This window comes from Cucurbita moschata, unplaced genomic scaffold, assembly GCF_002738365.1.
Source record: "Cucurbita moschata cultivar Rifu unplaced genomic scaffold, Cmos_1.0 Cmo_Scf00007, whole genome shotgun sequence".
Taxonomy (NCBI): Eukaryota; Viridiplantae; Streptophyta; class Magnoliopsida; order Cucurbitales; family Cucurbitaceae; genus Cucurbita; species Cucurbita moschata.
In genome coordinates this window covers 4,408,826-4,432,650 of record NW_019268523.1, presented here as the reverse complement: position 1 = coordinate 4,432,650, position 23,825 = coordinate 4,408,826, and the positions used below count along the sequence as shown (strand labels likewise).

The 23,825-nt window shown below is 37.5% G+C and overlaps 5 protein-coding genes across 6 annotated transcripts in view; 4 read left to right on the top strand and 1 right to left on the bottom strand.

The window, feature by feature from the left end:
* The first annotated feature begins 431 nt into the window (after window positions 1-431).
* Window positions 432-4,994, top strand: LOC111445656 (LAG1 longevity assurance homolog 3-like). Its single transcript, XM_023084175.1, has 6 exons — window positions 432-832; window positions 2,449-2,678; window positions 3,446-3,601; window positions 3,899-4,084; window positions 4,176-4,360; window positions 4,442-4,994. Exons 1-6 carry the CDS (start codon window positions 695-697, stop codon window positions 4,471-4,473), a joined length of 927 nt encoding a protein of 308 aa, XP_022939943.1. The 5' UTR covers window positions 432-694; the 3' UTR covers window positions 4,474-4,994.
* A 427-nt stretch (window positions 4,995-5,421) lies between these two features.
* LOC111445666 lies at window positions 5,422-7,133 on the top strand. 2 transcript variants are annotated; one of them, XM_023084192.1, is made up of 2 exons: window positions 5,422-5,526; window positions 6,021-7,133. In XM_023084192.1, exon 2 carries the CDS (start codon window positions 6,028-6,030, stop codon window positions 6,826-6,828), a length of 801 nt encoding a protein of 266 aa, XP_022939960.1. In that variant the 5' UTR covers window positions 5,422-5,526; window positions 6,021-6,027; the 3' UTR covers window positions 6,829-7,133. The 2 variants fall into 2 exon arrangements, with proteins under 2 accessions (XP_022939960.1, XP_022939959.1); XM_023084191.1 differs by having other exon boundaries at window positions 5,427-5,526; window positions 6,008-7,133.
* Window positions 7,134-7,434: 301 nt separating this feature from the next.
* On the bottom strand, window positions 7,435-9,343 carry LOC111445580 (protein STRICTOSIDINE SYNTHASE-LIKE 10-like). Its single transcript, XM_023084051.1, has 4 exons — window positions 9,081-9,343; window positions 8,718-9,002; window positions 8,379-8,568; window positions 7,435-8,297 (listed from the first exon to the last, which is right to left on the bottom strand). Exons 1-4 carry the CDS (start codon window positions 9,338-9,340, stop codon window positions 7,938-7,940), a joined length of 1,095 nt encoding a protein of 364 aa, XP_022939819.1. The 5' UTR covers window positions 9,341-9,343; the 3' UTR covers window positions 7,435-7,937.
* A 3,691-nt stretch (window positions 9,344-13,034) lies between these two features.
* On the top strand, window positions 13,035-20,204 carry LOC111445579 (choline/ethanolaminephosphotransferase 1-like). The gene is made up of 20 exons (XM_023084050.1): window positions 13,035-13,282; window positions 14,221-14,413; window positions 14,613-14,622; window positions 14,716-14,766; window positions 15,154-15,231; window positions 15,387-15,462; window positions 15,581-15,603; window positions 15,687-15,787; window positions 16,145-16,239; window positions 16,359-16,427; window positions 17,092-17,161; window positions 17,388-17,451; window positions 17,535-17,575; window positions 17,662-17,746; window positions 18,025-18,087; window positions 18,745-18,803; window positions 18,891-18,943; window positions 19,122-19,194; window positions 19,403-19,448; window positions 19,914-20,204. The coding sequence occupies exons 2-19, from the start codon at window positions 14,277-14,279 to the stop codon at window positions 19,422-19,424; spliced, it is 1,170 nt and encodes a 389-aa protein (XP_022939818.1). The 5' UTR covers window positions 13,035-13,282; window positions 14,221-14,276; the 3' UTR covers window positions 19,425-19,448; window positions 19,914-20,204.
* A 482-nt stretch (window positions 20,205-20,686) lies between these two features.
* LOC111445002 (flowering time control protein FY-like) overlaps window positions 20,687-23,825 on the top strand; it is a 19,750-nt gene continuing 16,611 nt past the window's right edge. The window contains exons 1-2 of the mRNA XM_023083174.1: window positions 20,687-21,127; window positions 23,546-23,637. Coding sequence (XP_022938942.1) covers window positions 20,917-21,127; window positions 23,546-23,637 — 303 coding nt within the window. The 5' untranslated portion in view covers window positions 20,687-20,916. The remainder of the gene's footprint in view (window positions 21,128-23,545; window positions 23,638-23,825) is intronic.

Here is a 23,825-nt window from a genome sequence, read left to right as displayed (position 1 = left end):
TCTTTCACCCTCCAATGGTACTCCCTTTTGCAAGCAAAAAGTGCCCAATTGCCCCAAATCCTAATTCCAAGCTGGGTACCTAAGTAGCAGCTTGATTATCAAGGATCGGGAGTCCTTTTCGGCTCTCTATCGTGATTGATACCATTCGATTTCTAGTTGCTACATTTTTAATGCGTCAATTAATCTAAATCCGAGAATATTTTTATTTTGCTTTTTATTTAAATACTTAAAAATAACAACCTTTTACTTTTATTAAAAAAAAATTAAATAAACTATTCAAGTAAATATAACCACGATGAATTTGTTAGTATAAACATCGAACTATTCTTCGACTCGTTATAGCTAAGTAGATAAAGACAACTTCTAAATATTGGTACAATAATGGATGGTTATAGCTAGAAAAAAGGTGGGTAAGATGAGGTTCATAATCTTCTTAGAAAGGAATGGACAGTTTAAGAAAGTTTTGATCCAATCAAAATTGAAAAAGAGCACTTCGGCTAGCACGAGGGTTGACCCACCACACCACACCCTACAACTTTCGTCGCTCATGGCCGAATGAAAACTCTGCCAACGCACAACAACAACACAACTCCGTGGGAAGCGAGAGAGAGAAAGAGACGGGTCATTCTCTTGATTTTCGATCCGTTCACCGCCTTCTTTCTTCTCCACTCGATCAAAAAACCCAAAATCTCAGATGGGTTTCATTGATTCATTCAGTTCAATCGATTGGGAGCATGAATCTTTCCCTTCTTATCAGGATTTCTCTTTTCTTCCCCTTTTTGCGCTTCTCTTTCCCACGGTTCGGTTTTTTCTCGACAGATTTGTCTTTGAGGTATTCCCTTTTCTCCCCCTCTTCGCTTTTGTATCTTTCAATCTTTGGATTGGGGTTTTGTTTAATCATTGGTTTAGCTGATTCCGATGATTGAATTGAGATTTAATTGACCGTTGACTCATGTTCTGTTCATTGAATGATCTGTTTTGTTCATCTTGGCATCTGGTTTTCATAGTTGACATTTGGGTTTCAATCCGTTTCTTGATTACTTGAAATGAAAGTCCTGTTTTAGTTTAGGTAATGTGTTGGGGATGGCCGAAAATGGCAAGGTTTTGGTTATATATGTTAGTCGTAGTGTCTATTAAATGTGGTGTCAGTCTTGGTTAGTTTGGATTCATAACCGGCTGCAGTAATTTATTATTTGGGCGCTCTTTATGCCACAGCTGTTATGAAGTAATTGGCCATGCATTACTGACCATTATTTTCGTTTGTCTTTGACCATTTTTGTACCAGTAGCTTTGATATTTGTTGTTTTTTTTTTTTTCTTTTCTGTGAGCTCTTGATTGTAACAGCTGAATGATACACCCAATTCTTTAGTGTTGTCTAATGTTTCGTCAAAGCTGTTTGGAATATGTTAGAAAGCCGTCATTCCTGTTTGTCAGCAAGCAGTGCCAATCGGCGTTGTTAGTGTCTATGACTCCTCCGTCTTGAACTGAGAGTGAGTCTCATGTGTTGTTTGGCTAGAAAATATGTATTTTGGACTCAATGCAGGCCTCTTCAATTTGAATGTTGTAAAGCTAGCTTGCAGATATTATCTTCTTTGGACTTTTCTTTTTAGACTTCCCCTCAAGGTTCTTAAAACGCGTCTACTAGGAAGAGGTTTCTACACCCTTATAAAAAATGCTTCGTTCTTCTCCCCAACCGATGTGGGATCTCACAATTCACCCCCTTTGAGGCCCAATGTCCTCGCTGAAACTCATTCCCTTCTCCAATCAATGTGGGACCCCTAATCCACCCTCTTTGGGGCCCTGCGTCCTTGTTGACACACCGCCTTGTGTCCACCCCCTTCGGGGCTCAGCCTCCTCGCTGGCATATCGCCCGATGTCTGACTCTAATACTATTTGTAGTAGTCCAAGTCCACCACTAGCAAATATTGTCCTTTTTGGGCTTTCCCTTTCGAGCTTCCCCTCAAGGTTTTTAAAACACGCTATTAGGGAGAGGTTTCCACACCCTTATAAAGAATACTTCGTTTTCCTCCCCAACCGATGTGGTATCTCACAAACGTTTTGTTATAATTCTTGTGAAGTTGATAGTTTGTTGCCTGCTTTGACTCAAATACCTTCTTGTTAGATCATGTGCTTGTACTTTTTGGAGATACCAACGTTGCGAGAATTTGATGCTTTTTGGTGATACGTTAAGTGTTTGTAGTTCTGTTCTTTGTTGCAGTTCAACTGAAAACTTTATAGGTCACCCAATTGTGTGAAATTCACTTACTCGTTGCGTGAAGACTTCATGTCTCTACTATTCATGGGGACTTTTTATAATAGCCATGAATCTTGAGCAATGGCTTGGTTATCTAACTCCTTTTTATCCTTGCATTGGATCAATGATGTGTAGATGAGAATGCTCTTTTCTTGTTTGCTCCTAACTCTGTATGGTACGAACTTCTCTTACAGAAAGTGGGAAGAAGATTGATATTTGGAAAAGGCTATCAGCTGAAGGATGTGAATACAGATGAGAAACGAAAGAAGATAAGAAAATTCAAGGAGTCAGCCTGGAAATGTGTTTACTTTCTTTCTGCAGAGCTGTTGGCTCTATCTGTTACATATAACGAGCCTTGGTTTACTAGCACCAAGCATTTTTGGGTTGGACCAGGAAATCAGGTCTGGCCTGACCAACGAGCTAAGTAAGTTCTCAGTGTTGTTATCTCTTATGGTTGAGTGTCTAAAGTATCACGACTCTCCATAATGGTATGATATTGTCCACTTTGAGCATAAGCTCTCAAGGCTTTGTTTTGGGCTTCCCCAAAAGTTCTCGTACCAATGGAGATGTATTCCTTACTTATAAACCCATGATCATTCCCTGAATTAGCCATTGTGAGACTCCCTCCCAACAATCCTCTCCTCGAACAAAGTACACTATAGAGGCTCTTCGGAGGCCTATGGAGCTCTCGAACAGCCTCCATTTAATCGAGGCTCGACTCCTTTCTCTGGAGTCCTCGAACAAAGTACACCCTTTGTTTGACACTTGAGTCACTTTTGACTACTTCTTCGAGGCTCACAACTTCTTTGTTCAACACTTGAGGACTCTGGTGACATGGCTAAGTTTAGGGTATGGCTCTGATACAATGTTAGGAATCACGACTCTCCACAATGGTATAATATTGTCCACTTTGAGCATAAGCTCATATGGTTGTACTTTGAGCTTTCCCAAAAGACCTCGTACCAATGGAAATGATCATTCTCTAAATTACCCGATATGAGACTCCCTCCCAAAAATCCTCAACAATTAAGTCCACCATTATACACTCATATGTGTCTCTGTTACAACAAGTTTTCGTATAATCATTATAAAAAGGCCAAGCGTTACGCAAAAGTATCAGGACTAAAGTTGTGTTTTGACCAAGAATCTATTATTTAGAACATTTCATGAATAAGAACTTTTATGTTTCAGGTTGAAATTGAAGGGATTATACATGTATGCAGCTGGGTTTTATACGTATTCCATATTTGCTTTGAATTTTTGGGAAACAAGACGTTCTGACTTTGGAGTGTCCATGAGCCACCATGTGGCAACTCTCATTCTCATTGTGCTTTCCTACATTTTTAGGTACTTCCTATCTTTTATTTATATGCTATTTAAGCCGTTGTGTTGCATTTTGCTTTTGTTGGTATGTTATATAACATTGTTTTCAACTTTCAAAATCTCTATGCCCCGTTTTCTAAAACCTTCTTCTCAAACCGGGGCCAGAGGCTTGAGCATACGTTGCTCAGCCGCAAGCGACGCAATCTTAAGTTGACTTGACTCACTCAATGCTGAGAGTGAGTGCCGCACAATCGCCAAATCCACTACCAAGAAAAGTGCGATTGTGACGGTGACTAATTACATTGTACGTCGTTCTTGTAGATTTGCTCGTGTTGGTTCTGTCGTTCTCACTCTTCATGATGCAAATGATGTGTTTCTTGAGATTGGGAAGATGTCCAAATACAGTGGCGCTGAGACATTGGCTAGCATTGCATTTATACTCTTTGTGTTGTCTTGGTTGCTATTACGTCTCATCTACTATCCATTTTGGATCCTTTGGAGCACAAGGTTTGTAACCTCATATCAATTTAACTCTTGAGAGGAACAAGTTGCTATCCATTATCTTGTTGTCTGATTGTTCTTCCCCATTTTATCTCAGCTATGAAGTCCTCCTTGTATTGAACAAGGACGAACATCCCATTGATGGACCAATCTACTATTATGTGTTCAATACTCTTCTATTTTGCCTCTTAGTTCTTCACATATATTGGTGGGTGCTAATTTACCGAATGCTTGTTAAACAAATCCAATCTAGAGGACAGATTAGTGAAGATGTTCGTTCAGGTAAGATTATATAAACGATTAGTGAAGGTTTTTCATTCGAGTTTTCATCCCGTCACGCTCACCGTTTGTTCGGCTATGCAGATTCTGAGGGCGAGGAAGAACACGAAGATTGATGAGGAAGAATCGATGCAGAAAATTGTGTTATATACATGAAAGGTTTGGCATAAATCTTAAACCATTTGGATGATCCTACAAGAAACAGAAACTGGCATCTGCTGCATGTGATTATGATTACAGAAACTAGATCAAAACTGTTCTTAGTTCTAATGTCAATAACTTAAAATTCATTAATACTTGTGGATTGCTAGTGAGTATCCATGTTGGTTTTCTGGGCAGCAGATGAGATAGATAGATAGAGATTAGCCAAAACAAATAGTTGGGTCTGGGATGTGTAGATGAACGATCGAATGAACGAACGAACCGTGTATCGCATCATCGATACATTCCAGGTAAGAGAAGGGTTGGCAGTTGGAGGAATTTGAATCTTGATTATATATTCTTTGTCATTTACTGAACCATTCATTGAGTTGGATGATGAACAGCCAGCCATTGTGTTCATAGTGAACTGAATTTTATGTTCATGCTGTATTTGTCTCTGTTTATTAATGTGAAACTGCCCAATTTCTTGTACAAACATTACTACAATTTTAGATTCAGATGTTCTAAGACAGTTTTTGTTCCATGATTGATTACTAAACGTGTTTGTGTTTCTTGTTCTTCAATAGAAAAATTAAGAGACTCGTGGCACAAATTTTAGGGACAAAAATGTAATTTTCTATTTTATTTAGACAAAAATCAAAATAAAAATTAAATTAAGTTTGAGTCATTTTGACGTAAATTTTTATCATTTTTAAAATTTTACATATGGCTATTACATTTAATTTTAAAATATCAAAAATAAGAATTTATTAACTGTAATTAAGATTTAGGGGTATTTTGGGAAAATAATAATAATTTCAAAATTTTATTAAATATTTTTTATATATTGGGGAAGGAAAATAATATATATATATTAGGTTCTTTAAAAAAGTTGAGAGAAAATAAATATAAACGTGTTGTCGCCATCGCTTTTTCTTTACTTCCGCAAAAAGAAACCTAAAGAGCTTGAAAGCACCGGGAGTTTCCAGTTGCAGAACCGATTTTCTCCGTCGACGGCCTCTCTTCCGGTTGGTACCTCTGTCTTCTTCTTCTCCTCCTCCTCCCCATCCTCCCCCTCTCTGTATTCTGTAGGTCAATTTAGATCTTTAATTTTCGATTAGCATTTCGTTAATCTGAGTGAGTAACCAACTGTAGCGAAAAACATATGTAATGTTATGTTAGACTCATATTTACGTCTGGAAATTTGCAATTGAGTTCAATTTTTTACAAATTTTAATTGGAACAACCTGGTTCTGAATCTAAGTTCGCTTTACTTTTCGTGTTCGGGAGCTTCATTTTGTAGTACCAGGATTCTCCAGTTTAAGCTTTGAAATCTGTTTATCTGTAAGATTTATTGTGTTGAGAATTTTTGTTTAGTTGCTTGTTATTTTCCGTTGAAAGACGATGGGTTTTTGTGATTGTGTTGAATGAATCTAATAAGGAGTTCAAGAATGTTATCTTTGTTGGAGATGCGATGCCTGCAATGGATTATTCACTTTTATGGTGTAGTTTTTTTTTGCAGGAACAAAATGGAAGACGTCCTAACGGAGATTCCTCCTCCTTCAAGGTTTTTTCAAGATGATCTTAACAGTTTCGCTCTTCCATCGCCTCCTCTTCCATCCCCATTTCTTTTGTTATCAAACTCTAAGGCTAATGAACCTCTCCGCCCCTCTCTACTTGTCATTGCCATTTCTTCCCCTTCTCTGCATCTTTTCCATCATTTATCTGCTAAAACCCTTATTGGAAGTCTCATCCTACCTGAAATTCCCTTCTCTGGAAACCATATCCAGCCCTCGGTTGATGACAAATCTTGCAACATTTACTCAATTAATCAAGATAATGAACTAATTATCCTCGTCTCCATTCAGTTTTCTGTTCCTGCAGAGCGATCTAACCTTGTTGCAAAGCTACTACTTGATAACAAAATTATTCCTGAGAGGGTTTTGATCTTGGATAGTCTTCAGAGCCAAAATTTTCGGGGCAAGCTTTCACCTGATGAAACTTTTGCTTTCAAGCTGGAGACCTCTTCTGAAATAAAGAGTCGAGATGAGGGTAATAGCGGTTCACTAATGTTTAAAGGCCTGGATTACTATCCATCAGGAAGTGTCGTAGATGGCTTGGCTGCTGCTTTGCTTGGACGTTGTCAGATGAAGAATATCAAGGGAGCCCTCTGTGTTTCATGGCCAGAATATGGAAGTGAGGTGATATCTCTGCTCAAATCTTTACTTCACCAAAATGTGCTATTGCAACCTACATTAGAATTTTGTACTGAAAGTAACAATGGGGATGAGTACCTGAACCGAATTAAGGACCTAGATTTATACACCTGAAAGAGTTGGGTTGTCAGGTTAGTAATATAAATTTCCTTGTATGGTGCACACTGTTTCTTCTTTCCTTTTCACTGTGCTCCAGAAAATGTTGAAATAGATGGTAACCCACGAGGTCATTAGTTGAGGGGAATGGAATTTTCAACCATTGCTTCTTAAAATCCATTTTCTAAGGCTATGGAAGGTGTTTCTGTAACTCTGTGTTAGGCTGTTAGCTAGCTAGTACCAATGATACATTCAGCTCGTTATCATGCTTGAGATTATAGTTATTCTATTGATACTAAAAGCTCTCTGTTTGTTATTTTAAACTAATGGCTCAAACCTGGTATGACTTCATCCTTTAGTTCTGTGTGTGCGTCTCTCTATAGAGAGAGAGGATTTCGACATGGACCGGTCCTTCAAGGACCCTGTCCTAGCGCTTTTTGAGCGACCCTTTCTTTTAGTTGGGCCTCTACAATTGCCCTAATGCGGGCTGGATCTCTTTCCCCGTACACATCCAATCGGGTTTGGGAGCCTCCTTGAGATCCATGTCCCACTAAGGGACTCAAGATTTAAAGAATGAAAGTCTTGTTAAATGTTTATGGACTTCTCGTGGAGGTGAGTAGATGTTGCAAGAATTTGAGAATTTATGCGAGTAGACTGGGCATCCAACATCAACTTACGATGCCTCAAACGCCACAACAAAACTACTCACTTCCTAAAATCTGTCAAAGTCAGCCTTAGTCGTGGAATCCAAACTTCGGTGTAAATTTCTATCCTCATACCAAGCTATGGTAGTTGTGGGACTACCGAGAAAGTACATAAACTTTGAGGGAATGGATTAGAACATGTGATTGCTACCTATAAAGGATATAAAAATTCTTCGAGTGCAATGTGCCCAACAGTTTCCATGCAATATCAAACATTATCATCATACATCTTATATTCAGACATAAACGACCCTTTATAGGTCTTCTTTCTAGGAAAAACGACACCAGAAAACACTTATGAACTATAGATCCCCTTTACCAGTTGGGTTTTGTTACAAACCAAATTCCCAATCTTCTTGGAAGAACTTTATACAAACGTTGATACAATTCCTTTTCTTTTCAATATTAATACTTCTCAATGTTCTATCCATTGATAATTAAACCAATATATGGCTTAACAGCAGAGCCAATCCACAGCCTCCCTCTACTTTCTTCAACCTCACTCACCGACTCCAGTGCTTGCCCATCCCCCCCATCAAGCATCCCTTTCACTGCCCCCCTCTCGTCTAATTTCACCGCCACTGGATCGCCCCGAAGCCACGGGATCTTCACCTCGCCGTGCTGCAATGTTACTCCCCGACTTTCCCCCGTCCATGTCTGAGTTTCGAGCTTCCCTCTTGCAGTGTTCATAGCGATCCAAAAGTCGCCATTGTTAGTCCTCTTTATGTTGTCTGGGAACCGTTCGAGCTCCGCAAATATCTCCGCGGTATGAGTTTTGGGACCCTTTTGTTAAGAACATAGCTCATTTAACTTTGAACTAAGTGTCAATATTACAATGAAAGCTACTTTTTATCACATTCATACCTTTAACCAGAACTTTAAGATTCGAAGAGTACCGGTTTCAGCCATTATAAGGAAGGAAGAATTGGTGCTCAAAGCGACGCCATTTGGGAAAGCAAGACCGTTGAGCAATACGGTGACATTTTTGGTGCGTAAATCGTACTTCAATAGCCTCCCGGTCTTGTCTCCTTTCATTATAGATGACACCCAAACCCTTTCCCCAAAAAATAATAATATTTATTATCATTTAAAAATAATAAATAAAGTCTCATAATTTGTCAAACACATTATATTTTATTTTTTATTCAATTTATAAGAAAAAAAAAACAAAAAATATAGGGAAAAAGACAGAGGAGAAATTACCTTCTTTGGAACAAGGTGCTGCTATCCGTGAAATAAACGGCGGCGTTTTGAGAGTCGATATCGAGAGCATTAGTGAAGCGGAGTGGGACGCCGTGGGCAGAAGAGGCAAGCTGACGAGCCAAGCCGCCGTGGGGTCCGACAGCCAAAAGGCCATAATAGGCATCCGCTATGTAAAGCTCACAGCTTGAGCTTGAGCTTGAGCTTGATGAATGGTCGAATTTTAGCCCTAATGGTCTTCCACACGCCGGCTCAGTTTCCGGCTCCCCATTGCATTCTTTTCCCTCCCTGGAAATTCCTCCACGTGGTTCGTTTTTTTTTTTTTTTATAAATAAAAAATAAAAATAAAAATAAAATACTGGGTACCTGTTGGGTGAGGTAACAGCAAAGAGAGTCCAGCCCAAAGCAGGACCTTTCCACTTCAGGATTCTGCCGTCGGACACGCCGGCGTACGGCCCTTCTCCACGGCAGTCGAAGGCGATGCTTTCTGGCCCGTAAACCCCACCGGGAAGGTGAAGCTCCTCTGCTTCCATGCTAGCTTCCAACAATGGAGCCCAACACACCACCGCCGCCGCCCACAAAGCCACCAACAATGGACTACAACAAACCGCCACACGCTTCTTCATTTTCCTCCCTCTCTCTATCTCCAAGTAAAACAGAAAATGGTCGATTTATATTTCCCATTGGAGTCGAGTTGATATTGGGTAACTGTCACCGTCTCACCCATCACAGTGTCTTATGATATTGGGTAACTGTCACCGTCCTTGTCATGGTAATATATTTCACAATGACTGAATTTGTATGTATATCATAATTGAACTTACTTAATTTAGCCAATTTAGCCCTAGGATCGTCCATTAGTTGAGCCATTTACCTCATGGACAACCCTAATAAATTCAAAAGGCACCAAAGTCTCGATAATCACTGACAGAAAAAGAGATTAATTGCTCCCTACCATGAGAAAATTGTAGATAGGTCATTTAAGGACCTATTTGAAATTTTTGTTCTCCACGTACCTACCCCTACCCCACCTGTTTCATTAATTTTTTATTCTCATCCAATAATATGGTCAAACCGAAGTCGAGATGTTCATTTCGACTTTCATCCAACACCTCCCCTCGAACAAATTATGTCTCTCCTTAATCTAAGGCTCGACTCTTTTTTTTTTTTTTTCTTTTTTCTTTTTTGAAGTCTTTTTTACTATACCTTTGAGGCTCACAATACTTTGTTCGACATTCGAGAATTTGCCAATCTATTGACTCTAATACCATGTTAGGAATCACGAATCTCTACAATAGTATGATATTGTCCACCTTGAACATAAACTCTCGTCGTGTTGCTTTAAGCTTCCCCAAAATGCTTCATACCAGATAGTATTCATTGAATAATAATAATATTGTTAAGAGTCCCAACTGCCAACCTTCCAACTTCTACTTACCATTTTCTTTCAAATTAATTATGATTATATATTGCTCAATTATCCTAAAACCTTTTTTTATTATTTTAAAATAGAAGTGAGTCAACCGCTCGAATGTGACAAGATTTCGACATTTTTGTTAATATCGACATTTTAAACTTTAACTCGGTCGTTATCATTCTACACTTTAAGATATTTATTGCGTAATTATTTTCGCTAATTAAAAATTCCTCTAATAGGTAAAATTGATTTCGATTTTCTAATTTATTCCATTTTAAATTCAATTTTATGTCAATTATTTATTTAATCAGAGTTTTTTATATACTACATGTTATAATTTATACATTAATGAAGAATTGTTGTTGCAGTATTAAAATATATTTATAGTTTACTCTATAAACTATCCATTCTCTATTAAAAAATAAAATATTTTTAAAAGAGTTCTAAAATATTTTTAAATTAAAAAAATTAAAAATACTATTGCCGTTTTTTTTTCCTTTTATTATTATTTTTTAAATAAAAACCTTTAATATTTTATTTTATAATTTATAAACACGTTAAAAAATCCTTACCGTTGGAACAAAATCGTTAGTAACACATTTCAAAAATACCCATAAACTTTCAAAGACGACATTGTTACCCTTAAACGGGTAGAAAATAAAAAGTTTTTACTATTAATACCATCAAAATTGAAAAGAGACAACAATCTATGAGGTATACTGTAATGTCCCACGTTGGTTGAGGAGAAGAACAAACCACCATTCACAAGGGTATGGAAACCTTCCTCTACTAGACGCGTTTTAAAGTGTTGAGGGGAAACCCAAAAGGGAAAGCCCAAAGAGGACAATATCTGCTAGCAGTGGGCCTGGGTCGTTACAAATGGTATCAGAACTAGACACCAGACAATGTGTCAGCCTTCTCGCTGTTTTCCGAAGGGGGGTACACACGAGGCGGTGTGCCAGTAAGGACGATGGACCCCAAAGAGGGGTGGATTTGGGGGTGGTCCCACATCGATTGGAGGAAGGAAAGAGTGTTAGCGAGAATGCTGGGCCTCGAAAGGGGTGGATTGTGATGTCCCACATTGGTTGGGAGAACCCCACCATTTATAAGGGTGTGGAAACCTTCCCCTCCAAAGGGGGGTGGATTGTGATGTCCCACATTGGTTGGAGAAGAGAACAAACCACCATTTAAAAACCTTCACGAAAAGTCGAGAATAGGACAATATCTGTTAGCAGTGGGCCTAGGTCGTTACAAATATAGATGATTACCGAGGATGTTGGGCACTGAAGGGGGTGGATTGTGATGTCCCACGTTGGTTGGATTGTGATGTCTCACATTGGTTGGGAGAACCCCACCATTTATAAGGGTGTGGAAACCTTCCCCTCCAGAGGGGGTGGATTGTGATGTCCCACATTGGTTGGAGAGGATAACAAACCACCATTTGAAAACCTTCACGAAAAGTCGAAATAAGACAATATCTGTTGGCAGTGGGCCTGGTCGTTACAAATATAGATGATTACCTTCCCCTCCAAAGGGTGTGGATTGTGATGTCCCATATTGGTTGGGGAGGAGAACAAACCGCCATATGAAAAACCTTCTCACGCATTTTAAAGCCTTGGGGGAAGCCCGAAAGAAAAGGCCCAAAGAGTAGATGATTAGTTTCTTGACGAAAATAATTTTGTAATATATATATATATATTATAAAAATTAAAGGGTGTTAATATTACTTTTAAAAGTTTACGAGCATGTTTGAGAACAAACTACCATTTGAAAAACTTTCCCCTAGTAGACGCATTTTAAAGCCTCGAGGGAAGCAAAAAGTCCAAAGAGTAGATGATTTTTATTTTCTTGACGAAAATAATTTTTTAATATATATATATTTATTTTTTTTAAAAAAATTAAAGGGGATTAATATTACTTTTAAAAGTTTACGAGCATGTTTCCCGTTCAAGAAAGAGTAAATTCATTCATTCAATCCTCTCGGTCGTAAACTCGGATAGTTAAAGGTTTTCGGTTTCTTCTTTCTTTGTTTACAGTTCAATCAGAGAGATAATTAGATTTGAGTCCCAAAACAAATGTTAGCGGACGGTGCGTGCTGCGTCAAATTATTTTCAATTTTTTTTTGAATGGGAAGTATTAATAAAACTTTTTAAAGTTTGATAACACAGAAGTATTATTGAAAATTTTAAAATATATTATGATGCATACAAAAACGCATTCGGTACAAGTGTATGGACGTGAGTTTTAAATATAATATATAGGTATTATTAGCTCGCTTGAGTATCATAAATATTAATGTTCGGTTTTATTTAGAGGTAGATATAAAATATTTAAGTTGGCTATTTAATAGCATTTTGGAACATTATAACGTTCGTCGGGGCATACTAATGTCAATAGAAGCTTATCGTGGTATTATAATGCTTATTAGGACACATCGTCTCAGTACAATGCTAATCGAGAACTCTCGAGCCTTACTAATGCTTTATGAAGACATTTCGAGCTGTAAGATGCAGTTGGCCTTTGTTACTCACTTGAACATGTTTATCGAGAACTAACCCATGAGTCAACTTTATAATCACGACATCTCGGACATCCGTCTATCCAAGTGCTATCGAAGTATGAACCCTCTCGTGTATATGGTTACTGTGTCAGAGCCTAACTCACATATCAACATCTAACTCAAAGAATGAGGTGCAATATCGTCACGCTTGTGCCACCTAAAACTGCCTTCAAAAACTCACTTCCAAAAAAAGACGTCGAGCACACTCATCTTGCACCATTAATATAGCGGTACAATTATTTAGTTAATTATTAATAGAAAAATATTCCTAATAAGATTTTTGTTATTTATAGAAGGATATTGTGAAATATGGGTGTGTTTTTTGAGAATTATGGGTTGAATAAACACAAAGGCATCAGCTTTTGTTGATGGAAGACGATTGGACAAAGGTTCCATTTGGCGTAATACAATTGGATAATAAATGCAAAAGAGAGGGAAAGTTGAGAGAGAAAATCAAAAGAAACAATTCCCTTTTGTACGAGAAAGCGGGAGATTAAAGATTTTTTTTTAATGTTTATTTCTTGTTTCTCACAGGGCGCCTCCATTTCCTGATCTCTCGTCCTGCCCATTTCCTCTGCGACTAGAAATCAGGTAATGTTATTCTCCCTCATTTTAGTTACCTTAGTGTGTGCGTGTGTGGCCACCGATTTGGTTTCTTAAACGTGATTGTTGAACTGTGTTCTTTTCATTATCCCCTCGAGATTCAAGTTACGCGAAATGGATTCATTTTTCATTTTTGGATCTATGCTTTCAGTGGGAGTTTGCCTTGTACACATTGTTATGAATCGGATCATTCGTTTTTGACGAGTGGTTGCTCTAACTAAAGCATTAACGAGCTATTTGCTTATGAATCTTAAATGGGTTATTGCTTTTAGGCTGTTTAGGGTATTGGAATTACCGGAATACATCTATGCTTTCAGTGGGAGTAGCCTTGTAAACATTGTTATGAATCGGCTCATCCGTTTTCGACGAGTGATTGCTCTAGCTAAAGCATTAACGAACTATTTGCTTCTAAATCTTAAATGGGTCATTGCCTTAAGGATGTTTAGTGTACTGGAATTACCGGATTACATCTACGCTTTCAGTGGGAGTTAGCCTTGTAAACATTGTTATGAATCGGCTCATCCGTTTTTGACGAGTGGTTGCTCTAACTAAAGGATTGACGAACTATTTGCTTCTGAATCTTAAATGTGTTATTTCCTTAAGGATGTTTAGGGTATTGGAATTACTGGATTACATCTACGCTTTCAGTGGGAGTAGCCTTGTAAACATTGTAATGAATCGGCTCATCCGTTTTTGATAAGTGATTGCTCTAACTAAAGCATTAACGAGCTATTTGCTTATGAATCTTAAATGGGTTATTGCTTTTAGGCTGTTTAGGGTATTGGAATTACCGGAATACATGTATTTTATATGTTCAAATACCTATTTCAATGGATGCATTGTTTTTCCTCGATTGGATACCGCGTTCTGTACTGCGGGAGCTTGTTTTGGTTGGGTTTAGTTACCATTTCTTTCCCATATAGCAGATTTTCCGGCGAGTTGATTGGTTTCTGCTACAAAATTTTGATCGTATTTTGAGGAAATGAGGTATATTGGTGCACATGGGGTTGCAACATTGCACAGATATAAGTACAGTGGTGTTGATCACTCTTACGTTGCCAAATATGTACTGCAACCCTTTTGGAGTCGCTTCGTCAATTTCTTTCCACTATGGATGCCGTAAGTAAAGCTTTGTTGTTTCTATCAGTAGGGATTTCTGCAAATTCAGTAAAAGATTTGCGTTTAAAAATGTCAATAGCTTCTAGTGCAACTGTTCAATCATGATACGCATATTTTCTTTCTTGTAAGCTTTCTTTACTGACTTATCATTTTTTTTCTCTGTTCTTACTTCACATCGGTTCCTGGATGATTTCGTCAGTCCGAACATGGTAACCAATGTTTCGTTTGAGTGTTATTACTGTATCTTTGCTTTGACTTCTGAGATAATATGTTCTTTCCTTTGTGGCATGGTCTCGTGGCAGATAACACTTATGGGATTTATGTTTTTGATCACATCAGCTGTTCTTGGTTATGTGAGTAACATACAATATTCATTTTTACTGCTCTTCATTAAGTTTTTCTTAAAAGGCGTCACTTCTATATCATGATCATCCTAATCTTGTAATTCTTGGTCGTAACTTTTTATGATAAATGTTCTAAGACTTCGTTTTATTAGTTTTTGTGCTTTTATGTTCATTCACTTACCCTTTTGTTATTTTCTACTTCCATTACTTTGGCGTAGCATATCTAAAATTGATGCAAAACATGGGCAAAGATCACACGAGAATGATATATTTATTGCTATACTAGCACATCATGGCTCTTTTCAGTTATTCATGATTTTTTATATATATTTATTGTTGGTTTATTGATCCCTTAGGCTTTTTCATATGTTTATTCTAATTGTATTTTCATGTCAGATATATTCTCCTCATTTGGATTCAGCTCCCCCAAGGTGGGTTCATTTTGCGCATGGATTGCTTTTATTTCTTTATCAGGTATGCTCTAATATTCTATATGGAGTTTTGTTGTTCTGCTGCTTGGATGGCATGTCCTTTGTTGAAAATTGAGCAACTCCCATAGATTTCATGGACAATATTAATATTACAGTGTTGCTAATAGCCTTATAAATCTTTTATCCCTGTTTTACAAGACTTTTGATGCTGTTGATGGGAAGCAAGCACGGAGGACAAATTCCTCAAGTCCACTGGGAGAACTTTTTGACCACGGTAATGTTTCTATTTTATTTTTACTTCCTCCTTGTTCATGTCTCTCCAGCTTTTTAATGGCTCACCGAAGTTCAACGTTTAAGAAAATGTTGTTTTTGTGATTCTTTCTCTCTTCCAGGATGCGATGCACTTGCGTGCGCGGTATGTATCTTAACACATGATTGCTGTATTTTTCTGGCCTTCCCGCATTCATATATTTTTTCGTTTCTTGGTGGTGATACCAGTTTGAAACCTTAGCATTTGGGAGCACCGCCATGTGCGGAAGATCTTCATTCTGGTTCTGGGTACTTTCAGCTGTTCCCTTTTATGGTGCAACATGGGAACAGTAAGTTTTCTGTACCAGCTCATTATTTTGATATGATACAAGTTATTATGAGTTATGACAATGTCTCGTCTCTCGTGATTTTAGTTCTTTAAGGCATCTATCATATTAGCCATGTTGTACCCGTTATTTAAACTATCCCTTAATAAAAGTTCTCTGTTTTCAACCTTTTGTCAATTTGGAAGGAGAGGAACCTTAGAATTTTTAGGATAAATTGAATACAGAGAACAACACTTGGCTTCTTGGTGATGTTTACACCGCAAAGAATTCTTTTGTAATTATAGTCTCCAATACAAATTGGAAAGCTTTTCTGTGATGGTTGTGTTGGCACCTAACTTCCATTTTCATCTCTGAGTACAGCTTCTTCACCAATACTCTAGTTCTTCCTGTTGTAAATGGACCTACTGAGGGTCTCATGCTGATTTATTTATGCCATTTTTTCACAACCTTTGTGGGTATGTTCCTTCTCACTGCCTGTTTTACAATTTCAGTTTACGATTTTCTACCTTGAATATGCAATTCTCTTCCAGCGTGATAGAAAAGTTCGTCAAGTCCTGAATATATCTTCTACCAGGTGCTGGGTGGTGGGCTCAACAGTTTGGGAAGTCCATACCAATTTTTAGTTGGGTTCCCTTTTTCCATGGTAAGACTTAAAATCTACTGTACCTTTATACAAACCTTCAGCAGTTAACTACGAATATCCATCTCTCTCCCTCCCTCTCTCTCTGTACCTATCTATGACCAGTTTTTATAGTGAATTGTGGTCCAGCTTTGTACTTTAATGTTATCACGGCGATAATGTTAGACCACCTAGTGTTAATACATATTCTAGGAGGACAGGTTGGGAATTGCACCCTAGGTTTCTTGTTAATCTACCCTTATTTTGGTTTTCCATGTAATTCTACTGTTTAAGTAAGTTGGTGTGTTCTTTTGGGGAGTTCTTTTCTTGTGAAGGCTTTTGTCTCAGGAAGGAGAGTACAGCCCTCTCAAAAGGCAGAGTGTTATTGTAATTGCCCTTTGGGATTGTTCTTTTATGAAGTCATATGCTGATTGTAAGGAGGATTCCTTACAGGGTGACAAAGCATATGTTATATTTTGCACCCTTTAGTGACATATTTAATCTATGTTTTAACCTGTCCCATGTTGGTAAAATTCTCTTTTTCCTCTTGTTATGTCATGTCAGATATCTAGACTTCTATTTATACACCTTTGGACCTCCTTGCTTAATCACAATTACTCATTCACTTGGCATTTCACGTTAGCAGTTACTCTTCTGGTTGATCATTTTCTAAAATTTTTATGCTCAGATATCCCTACATTCAAGGCTGCACTGATTTTGTTGGCTGCTTTCGGTGTCATTCCTACAGTAGCATTCAAGTATGTGTTTCCTGTCTTCTAGCATTTTAGTGACATCCAAATGCATGTGATACTTGCCTTTTTCAAAGTCGTCCCATGCCAAGATCTTTCCATGATTCTTCTTCATGGGATGAAATGATAAATTTTCTGAATTCTGTCAATTCATGTTTCGTTCGTGTTTCGACGTTGAGGATTGTTAACTAGAACATCTGCTCAAACCCCCATATCATCTTATGCTTCTGTGCAGTGTGTACAATGTTTACAAGGTTGTTCAGGCAAGAAAAGGAAACATGCTATTAGCATTAGCGATGGTAACAATCACATTGTCAATGAACTTTGGTTTATCTACGTTATGCTGTAATAATAAATAGATTTTGTTTCATTGTTCGTACAGCTTTACCCATTTGTAGTACTTGTCGGAGGAGTCTTAATATGGTAAGTCTTAACTGTATTTTCCTTTCCCTCACCTAGTACATTTGTAGTCATCATATGCCTTTACACCATTTATGTCTCTCATTTAGGGATTATTTGTCACCTTCTGACATTATTGGAAGCTATCCGCATCTGGTTATAACTGGAACTGGACTTGCTTTTGGATTCTTAGTGGTAAGACATGGGTTCTTCCTCTCTCTCTCTCTCACACACCGTTCATCTCCCTATTTTTAGAAGCTATGGCATGGATTTGGTGGACTGAGTTTGTTTTTTCAGTGTTATTGGTATAAAATGGAGTTTTTTTATGAAGTATTGTGTTACCTTTTTCTTGCTGTTCTGGTCGGACAAATGTTGAACCATTGTATGGCACTGATGACGTACATTAGTTGGAGTTGGAGGCTTGAATACAATGACCTCGAGCATTTCTAAAATAGAAGCATTCTGTTTTGCAGGGTAGAATGATTCTAGCTCACCTTTGTGATGAACCCAAGGGCTTGAAAACTGGAATGTGCATGGTATGTTGCTTTAATGAACCAAAATACCGTGAAGAGGCATGATTACGACATTATATCTCTGCGTAGCCCTTATGCTGTATTGTAACTTTATCTTTAGTTTAGAAATGAAATTATCTATACTCAAACCCCACCCTTAATCCAAATACTTGAACCTTAATTCTTTAATTTGATTCTTTTACTTAATGATGTTTTGTCATACAAAATAAAATGAACAAAAAGTTGCCTGTTCGGTCTTTAAATAGTATAGTTCATAGTTGAAGTATTCAGTCACTGGTTCAGGAAGTCTACGAGATGGATACGAACGAGCGACTCAATCTAGTTTTAGATGATACACACATTGAACATACAAATGAAGCCATAACAATACCCACTTTTTAAAAAGCTTCAAATGTGTACACTTAAGAGTGCTTCATATTTATAGCTAGGCGAGGTGCCTACCCATGTTGAATGTTCACTTCTTGCTTGAATGCAACAATTTTCTTTAATGAACTAAGATTACGGTAAGGAAAGCAAGGATGTTTAAGGATATTTAGAATAAACTAAGCTTAAATTAAGCTAGTTCCGCCTTGTTGGTAAAGTGTTTTGGATAATTTTCATAATACATTTAGAACAAAACTGGCATAGGTTGATCTTTTTGTTGGTTTAATATTCATGCAGTCACTATTATTTCTTCCTCTTGCCATCGCAAACGTTCTCACAGCAAGGCTTAACGACGGGTATGTGGTTATGAATTGAACAGTTTGCAGAGATTGAAAGCGTTATCATTTTTACTGACAATAAAGATCTGTAAATTCATGTGGCAGGGTACCTTTAGTTGATGAAAGTCTGGTTGTTCTTGGTTATTGTCTTTTTACTGGTATGATTACCCCTCTCTTTTACATTCATAGATCAGTTAATGAGCTCTGATATCATCTCATCTGATAGGTCTGTTAGACAGACCAAGCTTATACTGTCTAGTAAAGTACACAAATATTATTCTCCGACAAGTATAGATAACCGTAGTTGAATTATGTTGTTTTTCATGGTTTCTTCAGCTGCTCTGTATTTGCATTTTGCAACTTCAGTCATTCATGAGATCACCACTGCCTTGGGAATCTATTGCTTCAGGTGAGGAGACTTTTGGCCACTGTTCATTAGGCTCAAATTTGGATATTTCACACTTCTTTAGCCATCTACTTCTATATGAGTTTGACAATCCAAAACTTTGAGATACAAACCGAAACCGATTTTAAAACGAATTTGAGCGTAATCAAAGACGAAGATTATCATTATTTTCACATCACTCTACTGATAATTGTTTGCTTTTGTTCTGCAGGATAACCAGGAAAGAGGCTTAAAGTTGGCTGCAAGTTTTGTTTAGGGTAAGTCCTCTTCCTTACAACTGAGTTCTTAAACATAACAGATGATGATATTCAAAACTTCATAATTCATTGTAACTTTTTTTTGCACTTGGTTGTGAATTGATCAAAATTGTTGTAGTGAGTTTGGATGTCCCACGTTGGTTGGGGAGGAGGAGAACAAAACACCTTTTATAAGGGTGTGGAAACCTTCTCCTAACAGACGTGTTTTTAAAACCTTGAGGGGAAGCTTAAAAGGGAAAGCTCAAAGAGGACAATATCTGCTAGCGGTGGATCTGGACCGTTGCAGGGTTAATTCTGCTGTCGTGTTCTTAAACATTCTTATGATCATCAAACCCACATTACAGATGATGATATTCAAAACTTCATAATTATTGTAGCTTTTTTGCGTTTGGTTGTGAATTGATTGAACTCGTTGTAGTGGGTTAAGTCTGCTGCTGCTGCTAAACTAAATGTTATGTGTCTCAGCCAACTGGAAGGAAGTTGAATGATGCAGCTGCAAATGTTCATCATTATCAAAACAACAACAATTCTGCATCATTGAGATTTTGATTGATATCATTTTTTGGATGAATTTGAGGATAGTTTTGAATCCAGTAGTGAGTGAGTGAGTGAGTGAGTGAGTGATTGTTATTCAGTTCATCCCATACTCTGACTGATGATCTTAGGCAATCTGACATTCTGAATATTCTCTCTAGAAAACCAAACTTATTAAATGTTGTATTTGATTCTTTCTTATTGTAGCCTTGGATTGATGAATTGTTGATGTTAAATCATATTTAGGTCGGAATATTGTGACATATTGTGAGAAAATTCTAAGGCGCTAGTAAAAATATTAATAACCTCATTTACTATGAAAATCGAAAAAGTCGAAGAGAAAAATTTAGAAAAAGATGAACGGACGAAGAAACACGATAGTTATGTCATTAGGCTTTAAAATCTTTCATTTTTATTTCTAATTTTTTAAATTATCTTTAAAAATTATATTTATGTTAAAAAAATATTATGAAAATTAGCGTAGTCGACTATATTATTTATAATTATGTAATAAATTAAAATTGCTATTATGTAAGTTACCATTTATTTCATCTATAATTTACCTATAATTATATATATATATATATATATATATGTTTTTTTCATATTAATTATCATGTCAATTTACATGATATTGATTGGAGAACCAAAATGTAATAAAATTGAGTAAAATCTGATTAAAAGGAAAAAGAACGGAAAATCAAAAGTAGATTGGCCCCCGCCCTTCTGGAGGCCGAAAACTGAAAACCCTGACACAGCAGCTGAGATCGTTCAGAAGAACCAGGTTACAGATAAATTGTTTAGGGTTTAAGGGTCTTCAACTCTTTATTCAATCCTCTTCTCTACATTTCTTCTCAATCTCCTCTCTTCTTCTACATACAACATTTCCCTTTCAATCGTTACCTTCAATCACGTTAGTTTCAGCGTATACAACATGTACGGTGATCCCCAGCAGTTTCAGCAGCAGCAGCATCAACAGCAGCAGCCGAATCAGCATCCTCTTGGTGGGGATTTCCCAAGAGGCCCGCCCCCGTCAGGGCCACCCATGATGAGGCAGCCGTCTGCCTCTTCGACTACACTCGCTCCGGAGTTTCAACAGCACCATCATCCTCGACACCCATCTGGCCCTCCTCCTCCTTACGAAGGTAAACGGTCTTTTGTGTTATTTGTTTTCTGATTTTTTGGGAGTTTCTGCGGCGACCCAAGTCATTTTGGACTTTGGATTGGTTGCTGGATTTCTGGGGGGGTGTTGTTAACTTTGTTAACAGGGCCTTGGATGTGTGGTTTATCAATTAATCTTAAATGTATAGAACGGGTTGCAGTGAAGGCGTGATATTGATTGTAGTTCTGATTTTTGTATCACCATTCATTTACCCAAAATGGAGCAAGTGCTTTCAATCTTGAATTATTTAGGTATTTGAGAAAGTCGAAAGTTTGAGGCTACTGAGATGGTTCCTCCTCTAATTAATGCTCCATTTAGTGCATGCAGATAGTTCTTGTTGTTGGTTTCTAGGCCCTTCTCTTTTTTGAAACCTTTTCGACGATAAAGTGACTAAGAGTTGAGCTTTTGGCGGTTTGGAGGGAATTTTTTATCAAGAGCTTTTTGATGGAGGTGGGTTGGCCTTGATCGATAAGCTCTCTCGAATATTCTCCTCTCTCTTTAGTCGCTAAGTTCCTCATTAAGTTCTAGAGTACAATATCCATGGAGTTGTGGTATTTTCTCCGTCTTTAAGTGAGAGGAGGGGAGTCTTATTGATGTTCATTATCTGTCCTTCCTAGCTTTTCAACAATTTAGGCTGGAGTAGTTGTTTTTCGTTGGTAGATGTTGATGGATATATGGAGAAAACTTGTTAATGGAATAAAGACAGAGGTTATTGATCTTTTTCGAAGCCCATGCCTTATTGTGGTCTAGGAATCAACTGATTTGTCAATCCTATATTCGGAAAAAAGGTGCTTTTAAGCTTTCATTGTTTATAATTTGTAGAGGAGCTTGCCTCAATCTCTTTTTGATACTTTTAGTTAGAGCTAGTAGGATAGAGGGAGTCTTGCAAGAGCTTCTCCTTGTTTGAGTTGTATCCTACTAGTCATAAAAGCATCCCCAAGGTGAACAAACTTCCAGTTACTTCTCTCCCACCTAACTATCTTAAAAGATTGAGAATGACTCTAGGAAAGTCACGTAGAAGAATACACCACCGCACGCTGCAATTCGCGAAGCTTGAATGTGTTGCTTTGATCCATAATTTGGAGTTCAAACACACAAGGGAGGGGAAGTTGAGACGTTCTTTGCAAAAAGCCGTGAAAGATGAAGAGGGAGAAAATTCTTGGAAAATGTGTGAGTCGTTGTTGGTTGAAGGGGGAAACACCAGAATGGCAGAACTGACATAACTTGCTTTTTGCAAAGATCTGATGCTGTCGTGCTCGAACCAAAGTTGTGGGTCGCTGTTATCTACTGGAAAACACCATGCTATCTACTCTTACAACCATTGGAAAACACCACGTATGTAGTCAATGAGGTCGTGTAGGGAAACAGGGGAGTGAGAGAGATCAAGCAGATGAGGGGGGAGCTGAGAATGTGGGTGAAGCCGTGTCTCCTCGCCATGTGCGACTTAAATAGATTTTTTTTCTCTCTTCTGACAAACGTTTCATGCTTTGTGTAAAACATATGATGCATATGTGGCCATGATGTTGGTATGTAGTATGGGTGGAAAATCTTAGGGATATGTAGTAGTACTTGAGAGAGAGATAAAACACATGTTGGTTTAGACTAAAGTAGGTGGGGAGAGGATTTACTCTCTTATTTCCCAATGCTGTAACTAGAAACTTTTTTGAGATCAACAATATGTGGAGATGGAAGGATTTGAATCTCTGACCTCTTGGTTGAGGGTATATGTTATAACCAGTTGAGCTATGCTTTAGTTGACTATCTTTTGAATACAATACATTATGAAAATAGCATTTCCTTTCAATTGTAAAGCTTATCTTTTGACTTCATGCCAATTCAAGACCTTCAAACTATGATGTATGTAACACTTTTCTCGATCACAAAGCTAGTGTTTGAAGCATTGATACATTTAACATGCCCTATTTATTGTTTTTTAAAGTGTGAGGCAAATTAAAGCACAACAGTCCTTGAAGGGATAATTGCTAAGCAAAAAACAAAAAAAGGGCTTTTTGTTGTGAGGGCATGATTGAAAAATATAATTAAATTTTTATGCAAAATATATTACTATGAATAATAAAATAATGAGAAATTTAAGAAATTAGAGATTGCAAGAGATTGATGACAGAAATGAGCATTTTCTTAAGAAAATTTCTTAGTTTGTGTATAAAAGAACTTGAGGTGTAAGGTGCATGCCTCAGTGTGTCTGAACATGGAAGAAGTGAGGTGCGCTTGCCTTGCATTTCAAAACATTGGTTCAACATGCCCCAACATGCCTTGCACACATGTCTGATGTGGCTGGCGAACACCTCTAGGACACACCTGGGGCTAATGACTTTTATTTATTTCTTTTGGGATCACTATTTCTTCTGTTTCTAATAAGTCGAATATAAATTTGCTGCAGCCCATGGGGATAGTTTTGGTGCAAAAAGAATGAGGAAGCTTACTCAAAGGAGAGCAGTCGATTATACTAGTACTGTCGTGCGCTATATGCAGGTAGGGCTTGTATAAGGACTTGACATATCTTGTTTTCTGACACATCTCTTGTTCACTTCTTAAGTTCTATTTCTTGCCTTTAGCAACTGATGTGTGATTTAAAAGACTGTTGGCATCTTGTTTTTGAGTTGTATCATGCCGTAATTTTTTTTTTTTTTTTTTTTTTTTTTTTTTTTTTTTTTTTTTTT

Excerpts from the sequence above, each read along its gene's own strand:
- LOC111445656 (XM_023084175.1), top strand. The coding sequence starts at position 695 with ATGGGTTTCATTGATTCATTCAGTTCAATCGATTGGGAGCATGAATCT. Across the intron at positions 2,679-3,445 it reads TGGCCTGACCAACGAGCTAA|GTTGAAATTGAAGGGATTAT; the intron begins GTAAGTTCTCAG and ends TTTATGTTTCAG. Across the intron at positions 4,085-4,175 it reads TGGATCCTTTGGAGCACAAG|CTATGAAGTCCTCCTTGTAT; the intron begins GTTTGTAACCTC and ends ATTTTATCTCAG.
- LOC111445666 (XM_023084192.1), top strand. The coding sequence starts at position 6,028 with ATGGAAGACGTCCTAACGGAGATTCCTCCTCCTTCAAGGTTTTTTCAA.
- LOC111445580 (XM_023084051.1), bottom strand. The coding sequence starts at position 9,340 with ATGAAGAAGCGTGTGGCGGTTTGTTGTAGTCCATTGTTGGTGGCTTTG. Across the intron at positions 9,003-9,080 it reads GCTGTTACCTCACCCAACAG|GGAGGGAAAAGAATGCAATG; the intron begins GTACCCAGTATT and ends AGGAATTTCCAG. Across the intron at positions 8,569-8,717 it reads AGCACCTTGTTCCAAAGAAG|GGTTTGGGTGTCATCTATAA; the intron begins GTAATTTCTCCT and ends TTTTGGGGAAAG.
- LOC111445579 (XM_023084050.1), top strand. The coding sequence starts at position 14,277 with ATGAGGTATATTGGTGCACATGGGGTTGCAACATTGCACAGATATAAG. Across the intron at positions 17,162-17,387 it reads ATTCCTACAGTAGCATTCAA|TGTGTACAATGTTTACAAGG; the intron begins GTATGTGTTTCC and ends GCTTCTGTGCAG. Across the intron at positions 17,452-17,534 it reads TGCTATTAGCATTAGCGATG|CTTTACCCATTTGTAGTACT; the intron begins GTAACAATCACA and ends TTGTTCGTACAG.